We start from the raw sequence: 23789 nt of genomic DNA on the forward strand, positions 1-23789 counted from the left end.
CGCAGCTAAAGGTAGTGCAAAGGGTGTGGGCCCAGAACACGCATGAGCGGGTTCTTCCCAGAGGTGGAGGATAAATGTGAATGGTGCCAGGGAGGCCTGGCCAATCACACCTGCAAATTCTCGTCCTGTCCCAGACTTGTCAGGTACTGCCTGTTTCGAGGCGATGTTCAAGGTTGTGGGGGTAAGGGTGGAGCATGCCCTCTAGTGGCGGTCTTCGGGGTTTCGGAACAGCCAGAGCTCTATAGGGAGAGGGGTAGGTGCCCTGACCTTTGCCTTCCTGATCGTCCGCCGGAGACTCTTGCTCAGCTGGAGACCAGCAGAGTCACCCAAGGCTGCAGACTGGTTGTTCAACTTGGCAGAATTCCTCCATTTGGAGAAGATAGAATTCACCATCTGAGGATCAGAAGAAGGCATCCACAAGACATGAAAGCCATTTACCAGCCTGTTCGTGACCAGGAACCAATAGGGGGGGGGGGGAGTCAAACTGGACAAAGGAAAAGACGAGGGGGTGGGGTCGGAAGGGAGGAGGGGAGGCAACACCTAGAGTGCAGGGGAAGTAGATGTAGAGGCAACATGTATATAGTTAACAACAGTATAGTTGTGGTAACCGATCACTGGGGAGCCCAATGTTAATATGCCACGTATCTATATAGGTTTCCTATGTGTTAATACCTTTTTTTTTCCATTTCTGTTCCTTGTTACAAATACATAAACCAATAAAAATATTGTTTTAAAAAAGGTTCACTCTAGGAAGAGGAGCTCCTCCGTTCCCTATGTGCTTTATAAGCAAATTATAGGGGATCAAAATGATCTGAAACAGATTGTTAGCCAATGAAGAAGACCCACAGGTCTAAAATCATTAAATAATTTGGCTCCTGGCTTCGTGGGCACAAGTATGATGGTTGATGCTTTCCAAGTATTTGGAACAGTACATACATCCAACAGAAATTGAAGTAACCGTGTCAGTACCCCTTTAAACTGTTGAGCATATACTTTCAGTACTTTACCCCCATAGTCCATGAGGACCAGGAGTTTTATATGGTTTAATATGGGAAAGATATGATGCAATTCTCTGATAACTGCACGGGTGAATATACATCCTATCACACACCTTGTTACATTAATTTTTGAAATCAACCACATCATATCTTCCATAAAATTGATGAAGATCATTAACAAAAGTAGGACAGTCCATGACGCATTCTGTTTTTTTTTTCTTTGCCTACCTGTCATTGTGTGTTAAGCCCATCCATGCTTGCCTTGGATTGGCAGTGCAAAACTTACATTCCACGTTATTTTAAAAATCAATTTTTACTTTCCGCATTTTGGATTTGAAGTCCCTTGCTTTTGCCTTGATATCAATTTCACCTTTTAAGAAATGCCAATTTCCTCTCATTCAGACACTTTTAAAATCCCTTGACATGCAAGGTATATTGTTTGGAAATACCCTGAACTATTGTGGTATCAATAACTATTCTCACAAAACTGGATATATGATGTTAAACGGGATATATGATGATGTGGAGATGCCAGCTTTGGACTGAGGTGGGCACAGTAAGAAGTTTTACAACACCAGGTTAAAGTCTAACAGGTTTGTTTGGAGTCACCAGCTTTCGGGGCGTAGATCCTTCATCAGGTAAGTCACCTGATAAAGAAGCTACGCTCCGAAAGCCAGTGACTCCAAACAAACCTGTTGGACTTTAACCTGGATGTATGATGTTGCACAACCCAGCCAATTTCTACAACCTTCGCAAATTTGTTGTGTCTGAATGAGTCGTTCCATTATTATTTGATTCGTGTTACACCTTTGTTTCCCTTATTTTCTTTATGTTGCATGTGATCTGTTGTCTGGAACAAGGAACACAAGTGCTTGCGTGCGTTCCCTGTGACAGAGTTGCAATGCAAGAGGAAAATCCTTTTCATAATAAAAGCAAAATACTGCGGATGTTGAAAATCTGAAGTAAAAACAAAAGTGCCACAAAGCTCCTGTCCGGCCAGATCTGTGGAGAGAGAAATTGTTCACATTTTGAGTCCAATATGACTCTCTCGGAACTCGGTTCTGAAGAAAAATCTTTCTTATCTCCAGACTTTTTAATAACTTCTGAAGTTCAACTTCCTTTATAACAAACCAAGCCAAAAACTGTGAAAAAAATGGTGGTAGTAGGTCATTTCTGAGATTTGCAATGATTCATTATATTATTTCACGCTTGTGTAGTAACTTGCACTTGTAACACCTGTAATGTAGAAAAATATCCACTGGCAATTTTTAGAAAGTTGTAGTCGAAAATATGAATGACAAAATAATTTAATAGTTCAGTTTGTTTAAGAGAAGTGGTAATATAGGGTGTTTGCAAGAAGCAATTTTCCCAGTAAGATCTGCATTTCTGTTATTTCCTATTGTAGATGTTCTATCAGGACAGATTTCTGGTTACAGTTTTGTTAAGATCTAATGACATTCGGATTAAAAACAGAACAGTTTGTTATGGCAGAGATTCATAATTTTGAGAATTTATTGTATTTAAGTTTCCCAAAATTAAGGCAGTCATTGGATTGATGATTCTAATTAATTATAGCAAGTCTGCAGTTTCTAAATACTTCAGTAGCCTTTTGCTAATGGGCCAAGAAACTCTGGCAAATTAGCAACATGCTACTAAATTAACAAGTGCAAAAAATCTGAGACCCTACTTCGAAAACCTCTTGCTTCAGGTTGATCTCATGGCCTCTGCTGAAGCTTGTAAGCATCTCCAGTTATACTGTTACAGTTTGTCTATTACACACTTGATTGAATTACCACCTTGCGTGTTCCAGCTGTAAGATGCTTCAGTCAGGCCCCATCTCCAGTACTGTGTACAGTTCTGGGTGTTGCACTTCAGGAAGGATATATTAATCCTGGAGGTGGTGTAATGCAAATTCAACAGAATGCCTGGTGTTAAAGGGTAAATTATGAGGACTGGTTTGCTTTGGAGAGGAGATTGAAATGAGCTAATGGGGGTGTTTAAAATGATAAATGGCTTAAATAGGACCTGTTTCCTGTTTGGGGGTTGAGGGGGAAGCACCAAAACAACAGAGCATAAAGTTAAAAGTTAAACCAGACCATTCAAGCATGGAATCTGGAAGTAGACATCTTGAACTCAGTTTGTAAGTGCATCCTCTTTCTTTCTCCCCCCCCCCCCCCCCCCCCCCCCCAAAAAACAAAAATCAGCTGTGTCTGCTGAGTAATTTGAAGCTTTCAGACTGAAATAGATGGATTTTTATTAGGTAAAGTTATCAAGGAGTATGCGTCAAAGTCGATAAATGCGGGCTGTGTAAAGTTCAGCCAACCATGATATAATTAAATGTCAGAATAGGGTTTGGAAGGGCTGACTAGCCTACTGCTGTAACTATGCTGCCAATATATTAATGCCCAAGAAAGAAATAACTTTAATTTATAGTATTTATATAGAATATAATGCAAGATAAAAGTTATTCAAAGCTAACACTGCACTGAAACTGGATCTAATTAATCCTCTGGCAGCTTCTTGACTTTCGTTTTGAAATCTTTCCGAGATGGTTGGGAGGTGTGTGCAATAGTTTGAGCTGCTTTGTCAGTTTCCATGATTGATTTTGAAAGAGCAGAAAACTAAAATATTTGAATGGTACAAAAGAATGTAGTTTGCTGTGAAATGTACTAACACTTGCATTAATTTCACTGTGTATTACGGGTTCCGTGGCAAGCATTCCCACTTCGAGGGACTGGTAGGTAGGGAGAGTGAAAGAGCTACCTTACAACTAAATCGATGCATTTTGAAGTAAAGGCACTGCCACTGTTTGCTTTTTCAGTGTTAACCAAATTCATGAACACTGCAGGTGAAGGAGTGATTGTTGATATTGCGTCCATGTAAATATTCTGTGAAGGAGATTATTTGACAGAATATTCCAATAGGTGTGGAAATCAACATTTACCATAAACATGAGCTTTGCAACCTACTCGGGTTTTGTTTTCCTCTTAAGATGAATTGGCAGTTCAAAATAGTTTTGTAGCAACCCTCCCAGTTATTCTTTTGCAATGGTGCTCTCTCAAACACTTTGAAAATGTAAAGACTATTTCTCTTATACCAAACTCTTGAGGGCGGCATGGTGGGACAGTGGTTAGAACTGCTACCTCATAGGGCCAGGGACCCAGGTTCGATTCCGGACTTGGGTGAATGTGTGGGTTTCCTCCGGACGTTCCAGTTTCCTCCCACAGTCCAAAGATGTGCTGGTGGATTGGCCATGATCAATGCGCGGGGTTACAGGGATAGGGTGGGGGAGTGGGCCTAGGTAGAGTGCTGTTTCGGAGGGTCAATGCAGACTTGATGGGCTGAATGGCCTCCTTCTGCACTGCAAGGATTCAATGGATTTTATGGATAGATGTATGTGGTTTACATGCGAACAATCGCTATAGTGGATAAGGCACCGCTATTAATATTTTTATAGCTAAATTAGCCAACAGGCAATGGCTAGTATTTAAAGATGATCCACATGGTCTACAACAATGTAAATTCCAATAAGATGCAAAAAACAAGAGGAAAGATGAATCAACTGTAGTGAATAAAATAAGTTTAAAGATTGCATTATGTGAAAGGAATTGATTTATAAGATTGTCAAAGATCAAGGACTTGGAGAAATTTAGAATCCAGCAAAGGAAAACGAAGAAATTGATTTTTTAAAAAGGGTAAAGAGAATATCAGTGCAAGATAGCAAGACAATAAAGGCGGACTGTAAAAGCTTCTTTAGATCTATGAAACAAAATTAGCAAGGACAAATATCAGTCCATTAGATTTCCAAGAACCATAGTCATGCTTCATCACTTTCAAAAACCCGGAGGACACTAGGGATGCATTAGAGGTGGGGAACAGAAAATCCCTCGACAGGCAGCAGATCTGGGTGGAGCGTGCCAAGAAACATCTGAGAGCCAGCTGTGTCTGTTGGCAGGACAACTTTTGAGAAGACTGATATTCTGGTCCGGGGAGGCTGCAGCTATGGAAGACGCAGCTCCTACAACCAGTGACATTGAGTCTTGATCTGAGATATAACCTCCTTCCTTTAAGTTGAAGGTAATTTTTTATTGTTTAGGGGAGAGACGGAGATCCGTTAATTTCCCAGCCTCCATGTTTCCCTAGCTAGATTATAATTGGCCAAGTTATCCCCGTTTTTACCTTTAATCGCTCTCAGCTCCGAGATCCGCCCATACCTGGAGAAAACCTCTTCCAGGGATTTACTCCTGTTAAACATCAAGATGCTCCTTAAAAGTCCACTTTGCTTTTCTCACAACTTACTGAACAGATTCAGTGGTTGAGGGGAACAGCCAGTGCCAAATGTCAGTTCACAACCCAATCACTTTCATTCCATACAACCAGCATTTTTGGTAAAATATTACTACTAGAAAACATAATTTGCCTGAAGTCTTGATAAAGAGGGAGTACTGAAAATTAATTGAATTGCAGGTTGGTAGATCCCTTGGACCAGATGAGCTACATCCCAGTTTTGAGTGAGGTGGCTATAAAGATAATGGATACGTTATTGGTGGTTAGCTTCCAAAGTTCCATAGATTCTGGAAAGGTTCCTGCAAATTGGAAAGTAGCAAATGCAACTCCACTATTTAAGAGAGGGAGAGAGAAAACAAAGTACAGACCTTTTAGTTAGATGTCAACAATAGGCAAAATATTAGAATCTGTTATAAAGGGTGTGATAATTGGACATTTGGACCTGAATTTTCAAGCTGTTTTTGCTGGCGCATTCTTTGGGTCCAGCCACGGAGAATCTCCGCCACAGGCATAGAAAGGGACACACCATTGACAGTGACTGGGTCAGAAGATCCCATCACGGCCAATTGCGGGCAGCCTCCACTGCCGCGAAGCACACCGCAAGGTTGTGCAGAAAATCCCGGCCTTAGAAAACAATGATATAACTGGGTAGATTTATAGAACATGGATATATGAAAGAGGAATCATGTATGACAAATCTGTTGGAGTTTGAGGATGTTACTTTTAGATAGATAAAGGAGAATCAGTGGATGTGGCATACTTGGATCTTCCGAAGGCTTTTGGTAAGGTCCTACATGGGAGGTTAGTAAACAGAAATAAAGCACATCGGATTGGGGTTTAATATACTGGTCTGGATTGAGAAGTAGTTAACAGACAGAACACAGAGTAGGAGTAAATGAGTCATTATCAGGATAGCAGGCTGTGACTAATCCCTATGGCAAGGATCAGTGCTGGGGCCACAGATGTTCACAATATATAGATGACTTTGATGTGGAGACCAAATGTAATATTCCCAAATTTGCTGATGACAAAACCAAGTAAAAAAGTAAATTGTGGGGAGTTTGAAGGAGCTTCAAGGGAATTTAGACAGGTTAAGCTAGTGGGCAAGGACATGGCAGATGGGATATAATGGCGAGAGGTTAGGAAGAGCTGGTATCCAAGGGGCCTGGTGTCCTTGTTCATGAGTCACTAAAAGGTGCAGCAAACAATTAGGAAGGCCTTTATTACAAGGGGATTTGAGTACAGGAATAACAGAGATTTGAGTACAGGAATAACAATGTCTTGCTGCAATTGTATGAGACTTGGTGAGACTGCATCTGGAGTATTGTGTACAGTTTTGGTCACCTTGGTTGAGGAAGAATAGATTTTCCATTGAGGAAGTGCACCAGAGGCCCACCAGACTAGTCCCTGGATGGGGTCATTGTCTAATGAGAAAGATTGAGGAAACTGGGCCAGTCCTCTATAGAATTTCAAAGAATAAGAGGTGATCTAATGGAAACTTGCAAAGCTCTTTCAGAGCGTGTAGGGTAGATGTGGATAGATTCCGCACAGCCCCCCCCCCCCCCCCCCCCCCCCTCCACCGGCTGGTGAATCTAGAACTAGGGGACAATCTCCGAATAAGGGGCAGGCCATGTAAGACTGAGATAAGAGAGAATTTCTTCATCGAATAATATCCCTACAGTGCAGAAGGAAGCCATTTGGCCCATCATGTCTGCACTGACCCTCTGAAAGAGCACCCAGCCTTGACTCGCTCCACTGCCCTATTCATGTAACCTCACCTAACCGTTAGCCACTAAGGGGCAATGTTATCACGGCGAATGCACTTAACTGCCACATCTTTACATTGTGGGAGAAAACCAGAGCACCCGTAGTAAACCCACACAGACAAGGGAAGAATGTGCAAACTGCACACAGGCAAGGCTGGAATTGAACCCGGGTCCCTGGTGCTGTGAAGCAGCAGTGCTAACCACTGTTCCACCATGCCGCCCATTCGCATTCCTAACTGGTGCTAACAGGTGCAATAATGTATCCTTTTTCAATGTGCTGATGTCAGAGAAATTAGTAGAAATTTCACTTAAGCCTTTATTTAGCCTTTGAATTGTTTTGAAGGTTGTAATCTTGAAGAATCAATATGATTCTCAATTCCAATTTTGTAGTGGAGCAATATTTCCCAAGATAAATTTGGAAACTGCTGATGCATAATTTTGCTCCAAATCTGTTGAAGAAAATAATCTATATAAAAGCTGCTTTTCTTAAAGTTCCTCCCCGTTAGACAGACCAAAGACTGGAGCTGTTTACATAGGTAGGCCAAAAGTAATTACTTTGGACAAATTAAGTTTTTTGTCTTAACCTCTAGAACAAATATGTTCTAGAGACAGAATATCACCACTTTATAGGTCATATTAAAAACTGACTAGAATGTTGTAATTGTAAAATTACTAATGAGCAAAAGAACTTTCAAGTATATGAGCAACTTCTTAGAAATTGAATAGTATTGAAAAATCACTTCCTGTTGCAAGAACAAATCCACACACAATAACTTGAATATGTTTACGGTGCAAAATATCTAAATGGCCCTATAGAACCCAAAACGCGACCTTAGTATTAGTGTTTGAACTGCTAGCTTTGACCTACTCACCATCTATTCTTGCTCTGTTTTAACTATAAATTTTTTTCTGAAAAAAATTTATGGTTAATACTGTTGATTTCAAATCCCCTCTCATTTAAGATTTTAAACTATTCGTATAGAAGGAAACTGTTCATATATTTCTCATTGCCATCAAATAACATTTTAATGAAGCACAGCTTTTTATAGACTGATGTTACCAGTTGAGTATTTATGTTTATTTAGGTATTTAAGTGTGAAATATAACTCTGAAGTATTACAAATCCATAAACTCATTCAAATGGGCCTCCTGCCTAGTTAACTAGCTGCCAATTGAATGGCAGCCAGTTAGCGTAAAATACCAAATTTACCAAATTCTGTATAATAATGCAAAGATAGAATAATAATAGCGAATGAGCCTCTTTGGGTCTCTTAATAAGTAAGATTGGGGTACAAAGAAGGGAGGGTAGTATATTTGCACCAGCAGTTGGAGGTGGAGGCAGTATATTTGTACTGGCAATGGGTGGTGGGTGGCTAGTCCAACCTTGTACTTTTTTTAAAATGTGGCATTGGGGGAATAATGGAAAAGGCTAAGCAGATCTGACACAAGAACCTTTTGAATAAACTGTATATAAGGATATTTTTCTCTCGATCATACCAATCTTGCTATTATGCAGCACGGTGGCGCAGTGGTAGCACTGTAGTCTCACGGCACCGAGGTCCCATGTTCGATCCCGTCTCTGGGTCACTGTCCGTGAGGAGTTTGCACATTCTCCCCGTGTTTGCGTGCGTTTCGCCCCCACAACCCAAAGATGTGCAGGGTAGGTGGATTGGCCACACTAAATTGCCCAAATGAATTGGGTACATTAAATTTATTTTTTTAAAATGTATACAAACTTGTATTGCAATTTAGTTTTCATTTGGGTAATATGTAAAACGTTCTGTAATTTGGCTGTATTATTTTGAAAGTTTTAAATTTTGGCACTCTTATTAGGTGACGTCTCTGAAGAGAGCATACTTCACTGTTACCACAACTTGCAAGATTTATTCAGTTTAGAATGATGCTGTACCCTCCAGCCTTTTAAATCAAATGTGTTGGAATGCACACTGCTTTCTTTCACTCCTACTTGAATGGGTTCTTAGTATTTCACACCAAGGTGTCCTTCAGGGTGCTGGGTCAGGCTACCAAAACAGCTTCTATGAAGGGATTAGAACCAATTAACATCTTTGTACACAAAAGCTGCTGGCAGCTGAACAGGCGGCCTTGTGACCTGCTCAGGAGCTGCATGTTAAACAGGGGGTTCTGTACTTGAGCTCAAGTGGGGAAGGGGTGGAGAGAGTTTTTATTTATAATTGAAATGGTGCTTCCTGATGAATTTTGGGGGGTGGGGGGAGGGAGGTGAGAGAAGAGTTTCTACCGAATTATTGTGCAAAGTGTCTAAACTCCATCTAATTTCAAAGCAATGAAAAATACTTCCTTTACATTAAGCATGGCATTAAAGTGAACACTTTGTGTACCAGCTAATCCAATTTCATAATTCACTTGGAAAATTATAGATGTTTTCATTGTGCTAAATATATTTTGAATTAATATCTTGATGTTTTGACAGCAAAATATTGAAACTGCAGTATTCTACATTTCTTTCAGACATCTGAATAAAATGCTTTGTTCTTTACCAGTGGATCAATTATCGTACTAAATAATGCAATATATTGCAAAAAATATATTTACCTGTACGAGTTGTGTATTTGAATATATTGAATGCACCATTCAATGACCTGAAATTAAGTTTATTGCTATAAATGGCACCCCTTCCCTATTTGCTGCACTACCTGGTTAACTTATTTCCCCATTAATCATTGCTCAGGTTTAATTGTGCGTTGTTGAGTGGTTACACTGAAGATCTCTGCACTGGCAAATTAGTATAGTACTTAAAAAAAAAAAAAAATGTCCATGGCAGACTGGGAAGAAATGTTATAAAGATGAAAGATCCACTTGAGATGATTAACCTGAAGCTTTTTGAAAAATTATCTATTAATAGAAATAAATATTCTTTATTCAAGACTATTTACAGTAGATTTAGCAATATTACTTTCTCAGTAAGTAACTTGAGTGGATTATCTGCTTCAGGAATATTCCTTAGTTTAAGTGTTATGCAACTTTTAAAAGGAAACTAGAAATACTTTAGTTGATTGCAACACTGTTATATGGTTTTCATGCTCGAGCAGTTTGCCTTGCTTCTCCCGATGTTTGCTTATTAGTGAATGAAATGCAGGTGTGTGGGAAACAGCAAGCGAACATTGACAGGTTTATTCTGTTGGCTGCAGCCTAATTAGTTGCATAGTGGATGCACCCCGCTAAGCTTTAGTGCACTGCAGTAGAGCTGGTCTGTTCTAATTTCCTTGCAGCTTTGATATCGGTGAAGAGATTGACGGATTACACAAAAAGCAAAGCGTGATAGAGGCCTATCGAAACAATGCAGTCCTTACTTCAGCCACCACAGATGTGAGAGAAGGCTGATCAGAAACAAATGTCAACCATAGTCAAATTGTCTCCTGTGTCTGCATGGTTAATATTTTCCCATGTAAAGGAAAAAAGGCAAGGTGGTAGCCTGTGTGTCTCCCCGTATTGCTGCTTCACCTGAGACAACTGGCCAGGGTTGCAGTTCAATACTAATAAGGCAGTTTTGCATTTTGGTAATGTATCAAAATCATGCTGCAAAAATTCCTTTTCCTGCAATTTGGTGAGGCTCAGTTGACCACCCATACAACAGTAATGCCATTGTGCCTAGTCCATCAAATGGTGAATTATGCTGTTGCTGTAGGGCTTGACCAGCAATTGATATATTCTATGGATCTTACTTTCCATTAAACTCCATTAAAAATGATCTCTGTAACCATGCTGATGCAGAAGGAAAATCTTTAGTAAACAGACAACAACAACACAGATTTCAAAGAAACTGGATATATTGAGAAGTGGTATGTGTGCTTTTGTTCTGCAGTGGAGAATAGTGAAAATGTGAAAATTAAGTCCACTTGTTTACACCAACTGCATTTAATTTCACTTGCAGTCTTAACACTACAAAAGCAGTAGATTAGTAATGTGTTTGTTTATTGTATTTTGCATTTAGTTTGATGATGACATATCTGAATAAAGCTCTCATTCTCTTGTGAATATTTATTTTTAATAGCGTACAGGACTGTGTCTGGCGTTAATGGACCACTGGTGATCTTGGACCAAGTAAAGGTATTTATCCCAGTAAAAACTCAATGTCGGCAATTCTGAATGCTAGTCATAAGTTTGAATCCTAACAAAATAATAACTAAAATGTTTTGCCAAGAAGGGTTTTGCTGATATCAGGATTTCAATAGAGTGCTTATAAAACAACTCCTAATTAGCACCCCTGTCTATTCAATCGGTCTTACTGCTGCTGAATCTAAATTTAGATACTTAAGTAAAATGTTCTTTATCATCTGAAGTTATACGGTTGCCGAGCAATAAAAATGCAAATAACTAATGAACATGTTTGAATCAGCATGCGTTCAAGTGTTATGTTTAGAACAGGAAACGTGTGGGAATGAGGTGGAATAGGGCTGGCAAGAACTAGTAATGAGTGCTTGCATTTGCAAAAATTAGCAGCAGCATTGTACAAACCTTAACTTTTTTTTTCAATTCATTCATGGGATGTGGACGTTGCCTGAAAGACTAACATTTATTGCGCAACCATAATTGCTCTTGATCAGGTGGTGGTGAGCCACCATCTTGAACATTCCAGTCAATCTGGTGTAGGTACAACTATACAGTACTGTTAGTCTCCAAAGCATAGAAATTCTATGTGAAATTCTCTCGATCTAAATATTTATCAAGTTTTTACTATTATTCAGCAACAGTACAGTATGCACTTTAGTAAATTCTTCCAACTTTCAGATGTCAATATTGGATTAAAATGGTGTTTGGAATTTTGTAATATATCTAGATTTGTATGAATTCTCAGCTAAAACATTAAGGGCTTCTGCTTCATTTGCTGTCAGTTTCCAAGGTATGCAGAGATTGTACATCTTACTCTTCCTGATGGATCCATCCGAAGTGGACAAGTTCTGGAAGTTAGTGGCAGTAAGGCTGTAGTACAGGTAAGGGTTTGTAATGAAGTAGTATAATGTTGGAATGTTTAGTAAATTTATTGACTGAATCAGCTAATTATCTCCACTTTGAAAAATTTGTTAGGACTTTTTCTGAAATATTTTAAATGTCTCCCCAGTATAAAACCTACGGTTGGATTCTCCGGTTCCCATTGCGGTATTTCTTGGCAGTGCGCCGTTCACTGACGGCGGGATTCTGACTTCCTGCCGCTTGTCAATGGGATTTCCCATTGAAGCCACCCTACGACACTGGGAGACCCGCGGGCTGGAATGTGCTGCCGATGGGAAAAGTGAATTGCGATGGCCGGAGAAATCTGGCTTTTTAAAAAAAGTTCATTCCAACCCATCACAGTTGGAATGGTTTCTGTAAAGTATTACCAGTGGAAATCTAATTTTATGTTCTGTGTATTTGCTTGTAAGCAGAATATGAAGTAGGAATAAGAAAAGACAGTTCAACACTTGCAATTGACTGCCCTTTCCAAATATATTTATTGAATCTGTAAAACCACAAAATTTCCCATCTGTTTTGGGAAGAACCCTCTTACAGAATCCCCTGACACTTTGCTTTGGCTGCATTTGATACTGTCTTCCTAAATGTCTAAGCTTTTGAATTGGCGGTGGGGAGAAGGGTTGCTCTGTGTTTACTTTAGTTATACTTAGAATTTTATCTATATTTAATGTATTCTTTTTATTAAAATACAGTACTTATTTCAAACCAGCTTCATTGCTCAAAAACTTGAACTTTTTAAATCTTTAACATTGCTTCCATGTTTTTAATTTTGCTGCTTAAATTTGTTTTAATTGTTTTCATCTAGCCTTTTTCCCAAGGCAGATATTATATTAATGCTAGCACGTGAACCCAGAGATCTGGCACATTTGATGTACTATCAGTCTGGATAATCAATGCAAGTTAGTTGTTCAAGTGAAGCCACGTAGCCAAGACGATGCTTTGCCTGAATGCACAATTTTCTGCATTCCAACTGGTGTTTGGACCAATTTTTATCCCTAATCTGAGTTCCTGAGGTGTAGCGTTATCATTACTGCTCTTGCTGAGACCAGCTAGCTCAAAGATGAAGGATTACATCTAAAAGTCTCTTTATATGGCTTTGTTTTGCAGTTCACTAAGTGACTGGAAACCACACCAATGTTGTCTGGCGCCTGTATCCATTCCTTGGATTTGTGCTGTGGATTTGCCTGTATTCACCATCATTTTTCATTGTTGAAAGCTGCTTGCTGTGCAGCAGTATGTTGACCTGATTCAAATATCACAACTATATCTGTTTGCAAGATTGGCTCATCCTTCTGATACTAAGATAGAATCTTAGAATCTCTACAGTGCAGAAGGAGGCATTCAACCCATCGCGTCTGCACCGGCCCTTGGAAAGAGTACCCTGCCGAGGCTCATGCCTGACTCTATCCCTGTTACCCCACCTAACCTTTTGGACACTGGGAGGAAACCGGAGCACCCGGAGAAAACCCACGCAGACAAGGGGAGAAAGTGCAAACTCCACACGTAGTCACCTGAGGCCGGTATTGAACCTGGGTCCCTGGTGCTGTAATGCAACAGTGCCAGCCACTGTGCCGCAGTGTCACGAGCACTTTGGGTCCTCAACCAGTTACCCTCATAGCTTCCCAAAGCCTGGACAAACTAAAGGATTGAAGTGCAGAATGAGACCATTCAATTCATTGTGCTTGTTCAATCGAAAACATATTTCACTGTCTCGCTCTTTCTTCAAATAGTTGTACCATATCTTTCTCCATTTTAAAATTATATCCAAATTTCCTTTAAAAGATAGAAAAGTCCCCTCTGCCACCACTAAACCAAAGCGTTCCAGATTTCTAACAATCCTTTTAAAGAAATCTCTTCAAACCAATCTTATTCTTTAAGTGGACATTTTACCTTGTTGCCCTTACATCATGGATTCTGACTAGCGGAGCAGGCCTTTCCTTATTCACTTTCTTTGCTCCAGTAGAAAAAGTTATGGTATCTCGAGTCTTGTTTTCTAATTATAGTTTTCTGGTATTGGCTTTAATTGCCTTTCTCTGACTGGGTACTGAAAATTACACAGGTCTAAATCGCTGACTTTGAAAGCAGACTGAGGCAGGCCAGCAGCACGGTTCGATTCCCGTACCAGCCTCCCCGAACAGGCGCCGGAATGTGGCGACTCGGAACTTTTCACAGTAACTTCATTTCAAGCCTACTTGTGACAATAAGCGATTTTCATTTCATTTTTTAAAAATGTAAGCGAATAATTTGAGCCAAATCGCACGCTCTCGCTCTCACCGTTTCTCTCTCACACACTCTCTCAATTTCTTTCTTGCACGCTCTCCCCCTCTCGCTCGCCTGCACAGTTTTCTCTCCAGATTCCCTGGCACAAAGAATCTGGGAGTGTGATTTACGTTGTCTTTCTGTCAGGAGTCCGATAGAGCCAGCAATGTGGCTTCACATAAGTCAGGGTGCCATCTGAATTTAAAATGTTTCTCTCTCTCTCTCTCTCTCTCTCTCTCTCTCTCTCTCTTTCCCCCCCCCCCCCCCCCCCCCCCCCCCCCCCCCCCCCCCCACCCCCCAATCAAGTATTGGGGCGACCCCTCCCCTTCCCAAAGCATCAAGGCAATCTCTCTCTCTCTTCCCCCCCCCCCCCCCAACCGCCGCCGCCACCAACAACAACAATCTGGGCAAATCTCGCCCCAACCAAATGGGCATCTGCTGCCCTCGCCTGCTCCCTCGCTCCTTGCTCCCTCGCTCCTTGCTCCCTCCTCTCCCCCTCTCGCTTATGCTTTCTCCGTGTCATTCCCGCCCCACATTTTTCCAGACATTTTTGGGTGCCAGGCCTGATTGAGAAGCATTGCAGGCGGAGTTTGTTTTTTCGTCAAGACTTTTCCATATTCTAGGCAATAGTAGCCTATGTTATGCAATTTGTGTTCATGATCTACACCTGAAGACCCTGGTAACATTTTGGTGAAGAACACATGAGACACTCATGCATTTTAAGTGTACTTTCATATATTTTTCATTGTGCACAGGTGTTTGAGGGGACATCGGGTATTGATGCCAAGAAAACAGCCTGTGAATTTACAGGTGACATACTTCGCACACCTGTGTCTGAGGATATGCTTGGTAAGTAGATTCTATTCTCCATAGGAAGCTGGCCTGCAGGACCCTTTCTTGATATAGCTACAGAATTAATGATTTATATTATAACATTATCATTGAATATCAAGGCCATTCTTTGCATACATTTCAAATATTAATGCATTGTTGTCGTTTAATAAGAAATAATTGGCTGCAGGTCAACTTTAGTTATTGGCACCCTATTTTTCTCAATTAATTTTTTAGTCTAAGTAAGTTGTCAAATATCGGAATTCCATTTATTATAATTTGAATGTTGCATTGGAAACCACATTTATATGCAATATTTTTAAGATCTATTTTTAAATTGCCTAATCTGGATCTTCAAAATGATAGTTATCTGAAAAAGATTAGATTTTATTTGTGGCTGAAACTAAATCATATCTGTTTGATTTCAAATCCTGTTGCTCACGTTTTAAGAATTAGTGAGGAGAATCACACTTGGAAGGGGCTTCAAAGTGGGAGAGCTAATTACGCGAGGGGCTTTATCCTCCTATTTCGTTCTATTTGCGTTTGAGTGAAATACTGCTAAGTGGGTTCTAAAAGTGTCTTTTCAAAAAGGAAACAGGACAGCATCACAGTGAACATTTTTGGTCATATATAGAAGATAGAGATCATTAAAATGGGTCAGTTTTTAATTTATGTAGTTGATTTCTTTTTCGTGGGCTCTAGTTTTTGTTTAATATATTTCCATTGAATAAGATAGTGACAAAGACGCAAATGTTTCCTTTCGGAGGGTATTTCTTGGGAGAGTAATAGGAGGGTGGCATGGTGGCACAGCGGTTAGCACTTCCGCCTCACAGCGCCAGGACCCAGGTTCAATTCTGGTCTTGGGTGACTGTGGAGTTTGCACTTTCTCCCCGTGTCTTCATGGGTTTCCTTCCACAGTCCAAAGATGTTCCGGTTAGATGGATTGTCCATCATCAGTCGTGGAGTTACAGGGAGAGGACGGGAGAGTGGGCCACGGTAGAGTGTTCTTTCAGCAGGTCGGTCCAGACTCCAAGAATGGCCTCCTTCTGGCGTGTAGGGATTTGATGGAATACAACCTGGCATTCTCTGTTACAATCTACAAACAGAATCCATCTCTTTTTTTGAAGCAAAATAGATTTTTAATGGAAAACATGAATACTAAAGGGAACGGGAATGAGTAAGAAAGTGGGTTTGAACTAGGCGGCTTATTTAGAGAAAACCAGAAATAAAGACCGGATGAGCTAAATGTCTGCCTTTATGCTGCTGCACTCTGATTCTAGTTTCCTCTTGAATAATTCTGAGTCTGTAGCCCCAATTTACAAGTAAAATCATGGATAACAGTGAAAGCTTTTGTTTATGTAATGTAGGTTAGCATGTCAATGAAAAACAAAGGCACAAAGAGGCTGTAGAAGCACAGTTGTGTTTGCTTCAAGAGATGCTAGTGATCCTTTTAGAACAAAATATCCAGGTTGAACTATAACTGAAAATTCCAAAATTGTTTGGATTAAAGTTACCTTTTCTTTGCGATAGGAAGACTTGAACGGAAGAATAATTTGTAATCTGACATTGTTTTTTTTTATTATAAATTTAGAGTACCCAGTTATTTTTTTTCCAATTAAGGAGCAATTTAGCATGGCCAATCCACCTACCCTGCACATCTTTGAGTTTTGGGGGTGAAACCCACGCAACCACGGGGAGAATGTGCAAACTCCACATGGACAGTGACCCAGGGCCTGGATTCAAACCTGGGTCCTTAGCGCCAATCTGGCATTGTTAATGCTGGAGAGTATTGTGTGCATTCACACTAACTGCAGTATTTGCATGAAGGCATTTTACTTGCCACCAATAGTGCTGCTATATTGTGAACATTGGCTGAATCTGAAATTGAGGCCCAACTTGACACCGATGTAGAGGGACATTGGCATTCCATTCATAAATCTGCAGTTTGAATTACTTAACCACTCAAAATATAGCAGTTTCAAAATTTTACTTTTGATAATGTGAGTAATAATAACACTGCTCTTTATAGGTAGAGTGTTCAATGGATCGGGAAAACCCATTGACAGAGGGCCAACAGTATTGGCTGAAGACTTTCTGGATATTATGGGTAAGCTGATAGTTACTGAGATAATTATACTACTGAAAATTCACCTATTTAATATGGAAGAAAATGATGTATTTCTTTATGGAAGAAAATGATGTATTAGTGTAGCAATCTCTTATGTTTAAAGTCTTGGATTCCATGCGCAGTGCTAATCTGGATTGGCACGAGGCAGTGTGTGGAGATAATGTACTTCTAACGAGAAAAAGATGCACTGTAATAGAAAGATATAAATGCTTCTTGATCAACTTGAGCGGTATTTTCTGGTTGCTTTTCTCAGGAAATTATAATGTAAAAATAAAATCAAATAGCATGCAGTTAAGTCCCATTTTGTTGTATTATTTGAATTACTTCATTCAAATGATTGGCTAATTCTAATTTTGTATAAAAGTGCATTATTAGGAGTAGACCAGTTTGGATTAATTTAGCTCTGTTATAAATGATGTATGTGGTCAATAAGTGCTGACAGGATTTGGGATCCAAATTTCTTTGTAACCAAATATAGTGGAGGTAGAAGTGCATTGTTATGGGCCAGGGTTTAGAGAACCCCAAAGTGTATCATGGAGTTCATCTGACCCACAACGTTTAATAGATTGTGGTATGGGGAGCACACGGCCCACTCTACAGGTGTGGTACAGCAGAAATGGAAAGTATTTAAAAAAACAAAACGATGTTTATTCTGTGAGCTCAAGTTAACCTTTTTAAAACATTCAGTGAACATCTTAGCACCCATTAATTAAAATACAACCCCCAAATAATACAACATATGCTGTCCTTTTAACATCCAGAAGACTTACAAAAAAACATAACCTTTAACAGAAGCACATTAGGTTTACATTCACTACTGAGAACATTTATAATTCTGAATTCACCAAATGATCAAGAGATAGACTTTACATGGCAGAGAGATCAATAGTACACCTGCTCTGTCTGGCTTCAGCTCCAACACTGAAAATGAAACTAAAACACACCCTGCAGCAAACAGCCTAAAATGAAAGTTAAAAAGCTGACAGACAGCCCAGCTCCACCCACACTCCGACATCACTGCAGTAGTAAACACTCATTTCTTAAAGGTACTCTCACTACAGATATTTATATACACACCCATTTATAAACACCCATTTCTTAAAGGTACTCTCACGTGACCGTCAATCGAGGAGCTTACATGTTCAGACATAATGTTGTATTAGTTTGTGAAGTGCATTTTAAGTGCAACTTCTGCAGTACTGAAATCAACAAAAATTTCAAATGAGATTTTTTTTTTGTTGGTCGTGCTCGGGAATTGCCTGGTTCCCAATTTTTGTTCTGATCGGTTTGAATGAATTGATCACCTTATCTGGAAAGACTGAGGATCAATGAAGCTTAGATGCTAATTCACCATTTTGCTTGATTTTGGAAACAGCTCATCTGCATTGCCTGAGGTTGAATGCCTCCTGCTACGTTTGTGACTTCAAATGGACACAGTTTTGTCAAGATGCAGTGCGCTGGATTCTCCAATTTGAGGCTATGTCCCCATGCTGGCGTGGGAGCAGTGGCATTTTACGACAGAAAAAATGGCGTAAAACGGACACTGATCCTCTGTTTGGCTGGGAGCTCTCATCAAGGCAGTTAGAGTACCTGGCTCTAGCTGCCGATACTTCCCAGAGAATTGCCAGATCCGTGGCCACGCATGCTCACAGCAGCAGCCGTGCCGTGCAAAATGGCGCCGGCCACTCACGGACCCGGCCTACCAAATAGTGCCTCCCTCTTTGGCCAGCTTGCATTTGCTGGATCACCTCCCAACAGTGCCCCCAGCCCCTAGCAAAGTCCCCCCTGCCTGCAGATCAGCCCTCCCCCGACTGTGGCGGCGCTGGACTGAGTCCGCAGCCGCCACGCCAGGTTCCCGATGGATGAGACCACACGTGACCCACGCCGGGAACTCAACCGGGCGGGGGTGGTGCATTGGGGGGGTGGGCCTCGGGCAATGTCCTGAGGCCACCGATACGGTGCGCAGAGTACTCTCCGAGTACGCCGCTTGGGAGGGGGCGGAGCATTGCAAAAGCAGCGCCACCCTTGATTTTGTCATGAACAAGGATTCTCCGGCCAGGCGTCGCCAACCGGAGAATCCCGCCCAGTGTCCAGAGGACTATAACCGTTTTTGATTAAGATCCTTAGGCTTGTTCTCTATGTTGCTATAATTTAACATTCTGTATACTTGGCTACTTCACAGTGACTGAAGACATGGAAGTGCTGGGCCTACTAATACTGCTTAGTCTCTTTATTTAGACTCTTTATTTAAATTTCATTCTTGGCTAGTTTTACACTGTTCTTGAGTATGTTCATTTATTCTTCCATTAAGAGTTTAATATAACTATCCATATTATATTCCATCTGCCTTTACTCTGCTCACAATTTATTTAACTGCTTTGCAGGTTCTTGGCTGACTCACCAGCAATGCATCAGTTTGCATTAATTTTCCCAAGATAAAGTTCCAGCATTTAACTCTGATTTCTGTCATCCCACATCAAGGAGTCCTGCTTCCTTTCACATTTTCCACTGTCTTTAATAATCTTTATTAGTGCCACAAGTTGGCTTACGTTAACACTGCAATAAAGTTACTGTGAAAAGCCGCTAGTCGCCACACTCCGGCGCCTGTTCGGGTACATAGAGGGAGAATTCAGAATATCCAAATTACCTAACAGGGAGAACGTGCAGACTCTGCACAGACTGGGGCCGAGCCGGGAATCCAACCTGGAACCCTGGCACTGTAAAAATTGTCAGATTGCTCGATTTGGCAGAACCAGACCATTTACAACCTTTCCTCCTCCAGTACATCTCGACTCATTTGTGCCGTTATTACCTCGGGACATGACTATTCCAACATTCTCTTGACTGGCCTTTCATCTTTCACCCTCCATATTCTTAAACTTGTGCAAAGCTGTGTGGCCAGAGTTCTAATTTGCATAAGATTGATACACCTATCCCACATGTGCTCACTGGTCTTCATTGACTTCGAGCATGATAATGCTGCATTTTTGAAGTCTCATTCTTGCTTTTCTATTTAGGAACATAAGAAGTTGCCAATTCAGCCCTTTGAGTCTGCTCTGCCATTCAGTCAGATCATGGCTGATCTCCTGGTCTCAATGCCACCTGTTACCCATATCCCTTTAACCCATTTTTTAATCAGAAATATATCTCATCTCCCCTCCCTCTTGAAATCATTTAATGATTCAGACTCCCCTGCACTATGGGGCAGTGAGTTCCACAAATTCACCACTCTGCGAGAAGTAGTTCCCCCTCATCTCAGTTTTAAATCTACCGCCTCTCAACCTATATCTGTGATCTCTTGTTCTAGATTACCGCACACGGGGAAACATTTGGTCTACATTTACTTTATCAATCCCTTTTACTATTTTATATACCTCTATCAGATCCGCTGTCACCCTTCTAAACTCCAGCGAGTATAAACCCAAATTGTTTAGTCTCTACTCGTGCGTCAACCCCTTCATTCCCGGAATCAATCTGGTGAGCCTCCTCTGAACTGCTTCCAATGCCACCACATCCTTCCTCAAATAAGAAGACCAAAACTGGACACAATACTACAGATGTGGTCTCACTAATACCCTATACTATTGCAACAATACTTCTTTGCTTTTATACTCCAGTCCTTTTGCAATAAATGCTCACATTCCATTTGCCTTTCTTATTACATTTTGTACCTGCGTACAGAGTTTCTGCGGTTCATGAACAAAGACACCCAAATCCCTCTGCCCAGATACATTTTGAAACTGCTTTCCATTTCGATTATTTGCCTGACAATTTTTTTGGCCAAAATGGGTAATCTCACACTTATCCACTTTGTCCATCTGCCAAATTTTGTCCCGATCTCCTAGCCTATCTATCCGTCTGTAAAATGTGTATTTCCTTTTCACTGCCTGCTTTCCCAAGTATTTTGGTATCATCGGCAAATTTTGCTATATTACACTCTGTCTTTGCTTATATAGATTGTAAACAATTGAGGTCTGAGAACTGAATCCGTGGCACCCCACTAGTTACAGTTCGCAGCCAGAGAAGGACCCATTTAACCCGACCCTCTGCTTTCTGTCAGTCAGCCAATCCTCAGTCCAATCTGGTATTCTACCCCCAACCCCCTGAAATCTCATCTTCTGGGTCAATATTTTATGGGTACCATCGGTCCCCTCAAGCCTCCTCATCTTTTCAACTCTCCAGGGAAGTGCACTTCTCCAATTCTGGCCTCTGCTACATCACTCAGGTTTTTAGCTGCATAGCCCACAAACCCTTCAATCCCCACTCTAAATTTCTCTGTCTCTTTCCTGGAAGATGCTCCTTAAAAACCTATCTCTTTGACCAAACTTTTGATCATCTCTACTCGTACCACCCAATTTAGCTGGATGTCAAGTTATGTATAATGTTCTGCTGACACATCTTGAGTTGTTACTAAAGGTGCCACATAAATGAATATTGCTTAGATTCAGATTTATTGTCACGTGTACCGAGATACAGTGTAAAGTATTATTCCGCATACAGTCCAGGCAGATTGTTCCATGCATGGAAATAAAACAGGACATATGATAAATACACAACGTAAATACTGAGTGTAGTGCTACAACAGTAAAGAAGATACATAGATAGATCAATTCAGCTCATAAGAGGGTCCTTGAGTAGTCTGGTAACAGTGGGGAAGAATCTGTTTTTGAGTCTGTTAGCACGTCTTCTCAGACTTTTGTACCTTCTGTACGATGGAAGAGGTTGGACGAGCGAATAACCCGGGTGGGAGTGTTCCTTGATTATGCTGCCCACTTTCCCAAGGCTTCGTGGTGGAATAATGTTATTCTTCATATAATTCCTAATTTTTATAAAAATGGTTTATGGTTGAATTACGTTCTAGGTCAACCTATAAATCCACAGTGTCGTATATACCCAGAAGAAATGATCCAAACTGGAATTTCTGCAATAGATGGCATGAACAGTATTGCTAGAGGACAAAAGATTCCTATATTTTCAGCAGCGGGTTTGCCACATAATGAGGTTTGTAAAAAATCTTCAATGGATCATTTCCATTTCATGGATACTAGACTTGGTTAGCACTGAACATTTTATTCAAATGAGGTTGCCTAACTAATTGCTGATGAACTTTTTATCTCCGTTATTTATCACTTCATATGGGATATGCCAGTAACCTTACTACAAAATTAATACATTTTCAATAATTGACAAGTTTTCTTACCAATATGAAACCAAGTCGATGTCTATGGTGATAGTTGATCGCAACCAGAAAAGCAATTGTGATGCTATAGTTGGCCTTGGGGGGGGGGGGGGGGGGGGGGGGGGTTGGTTTAGGTAGGACTAAAAGAACAACCAGGGTTCTCACAGCTTCGATGTTCCACCTTCATTCCCATGGCTGAATCCTGCTCACAATTTCCTTCTAGAGTGGTCACACAAACAGCATTCTTGAGGGCATCTCGTGACACCCAATGTGGATTGATAACTGGGAGGAAACAGTAGACACTGCTAAACTCTTTTTAGTCTACATATGGGGCTGTTTAGCACAGGGCTAAATTGCTGGCTTGGAAAGCAGACCAAGCAGGCCAGCAGCACGGTTCGATTCCCGTAACAGCCTCCCCGAACAGGCACCGGAATGTGGCGACTAGGGGCTTTTCACAGTAACTTCATTTGAAGCCCACTCGTGACAATAAGCAATTTTTATTTCATTTCATGTATAAAAACATAATTTGCCCAAGTATGTGGTATTGAAGACCAGATGTTGGACAAGTTGTTTGGCAATGCTGAGGGGTCGAGAATTAGTGGAGAGGTGGGAGCTAACTATAGTTAGAAATTTACCCCGTGTCTAATGTTGACGTCACTAAGGGAAGCTTGTAATAATAGTAATCTGTTATTGTCACAAGTATGAAGTTACTGTGAAAACCCCCGAGTCACCGCATTCCAGCGCCTGTTCGGGTAAGCTGGTACGGGAATTGAACCCGCGCTGCTGGCCTTGTTCTGCATTACAAACCAGCTGTCTAGCCCACTGAGCTTTGTAGTTGAGGAAGAGATGGGACTAAAGATGGATCCAAGTGATTCTCTGAGGTAATGCTGCAGGGCAAGGAAGAAAGCTTCTGCTGTGGCTACAATCAGTTGGATATGAGTGAAACTAAACAAGGGAATTATTGCTGACCTGGAAGAGTGGGCATTGGAGGAGAAGGCCGCAGCTACACCGAGGAGGAGGAAGGTAAATGCACCAGAGCCATTTAGGATTAAGAAGATTTCCAGTATGAAATCTTCAACTAATTTCATTTGGGTCCGATTGGTTGTGAACTTGGCATGGCGACTGCACTAGGGGACTATTCCCATATTCTCCTGTTTATTCAATAAGTGTGCTATGTATGAAATTCCCTCAGGACAAATCCCTGCATATGACTATATGTAGCTTCCAGCAAGCAGAAGCGAACTACATTGTGAGCCAACTGGTATTCTTAAATTGGTTGTTAGTGTAATCCCTCGCATAGTTGATATTGTTCAGCAAGTGATGTAGTAAACATGTTATTTACCTATTGGAAA

At 40.8% G+C, this 23789-nt stretch overlaps 1 protein-coding gene across 1 annotated transcript in view; it reads left to right on the plus strand.

Moving 5' to 3' along the window:
• atp6v1ba (ATPase, H+ transporting, lysosomal, V1 subunit B, member a) overlaps positions 1-23789 on the plus strand; it is a 71238-nt gene that overhangs the window by 18360 nt on the left and 29089 nt on the right. The window contains exons 2-6 of the mRNA XM_038773775.1: positions 11082-11137; positions 11923-12021; positions 15055-15148; positions 17160-17237; positions 22120-22259. Of these exons, the coding sequence (XP_038629703.1) occupies positions 11082-11137; positions 11923-12021; positions 15055-15148; positions 17160-17237; positions 22120-22259 (467 nt within the window). The remainder of the gene's footprint in view (positions 1-11081; positions 11138-11922; positions 12022-15054; positions 15149-17159; positions 17238-22119; positions 22260-23789) is intronic.

This window comes from Scyliorhinus canicula, chromosome 16 (genome assembly GCF_902713615.1).
Source record: "Scyliorhinus canicula chromosome 16, sScyCan1.1, whole genome shotgun sequence".
Lineage (NCBI taxonomy): Eukaryota > Metazoa > Chordata > Chondrichthyes > Carcharhiniformes > Scyliorhinidae > Scyliorhinus > Scyliorhinus canicula.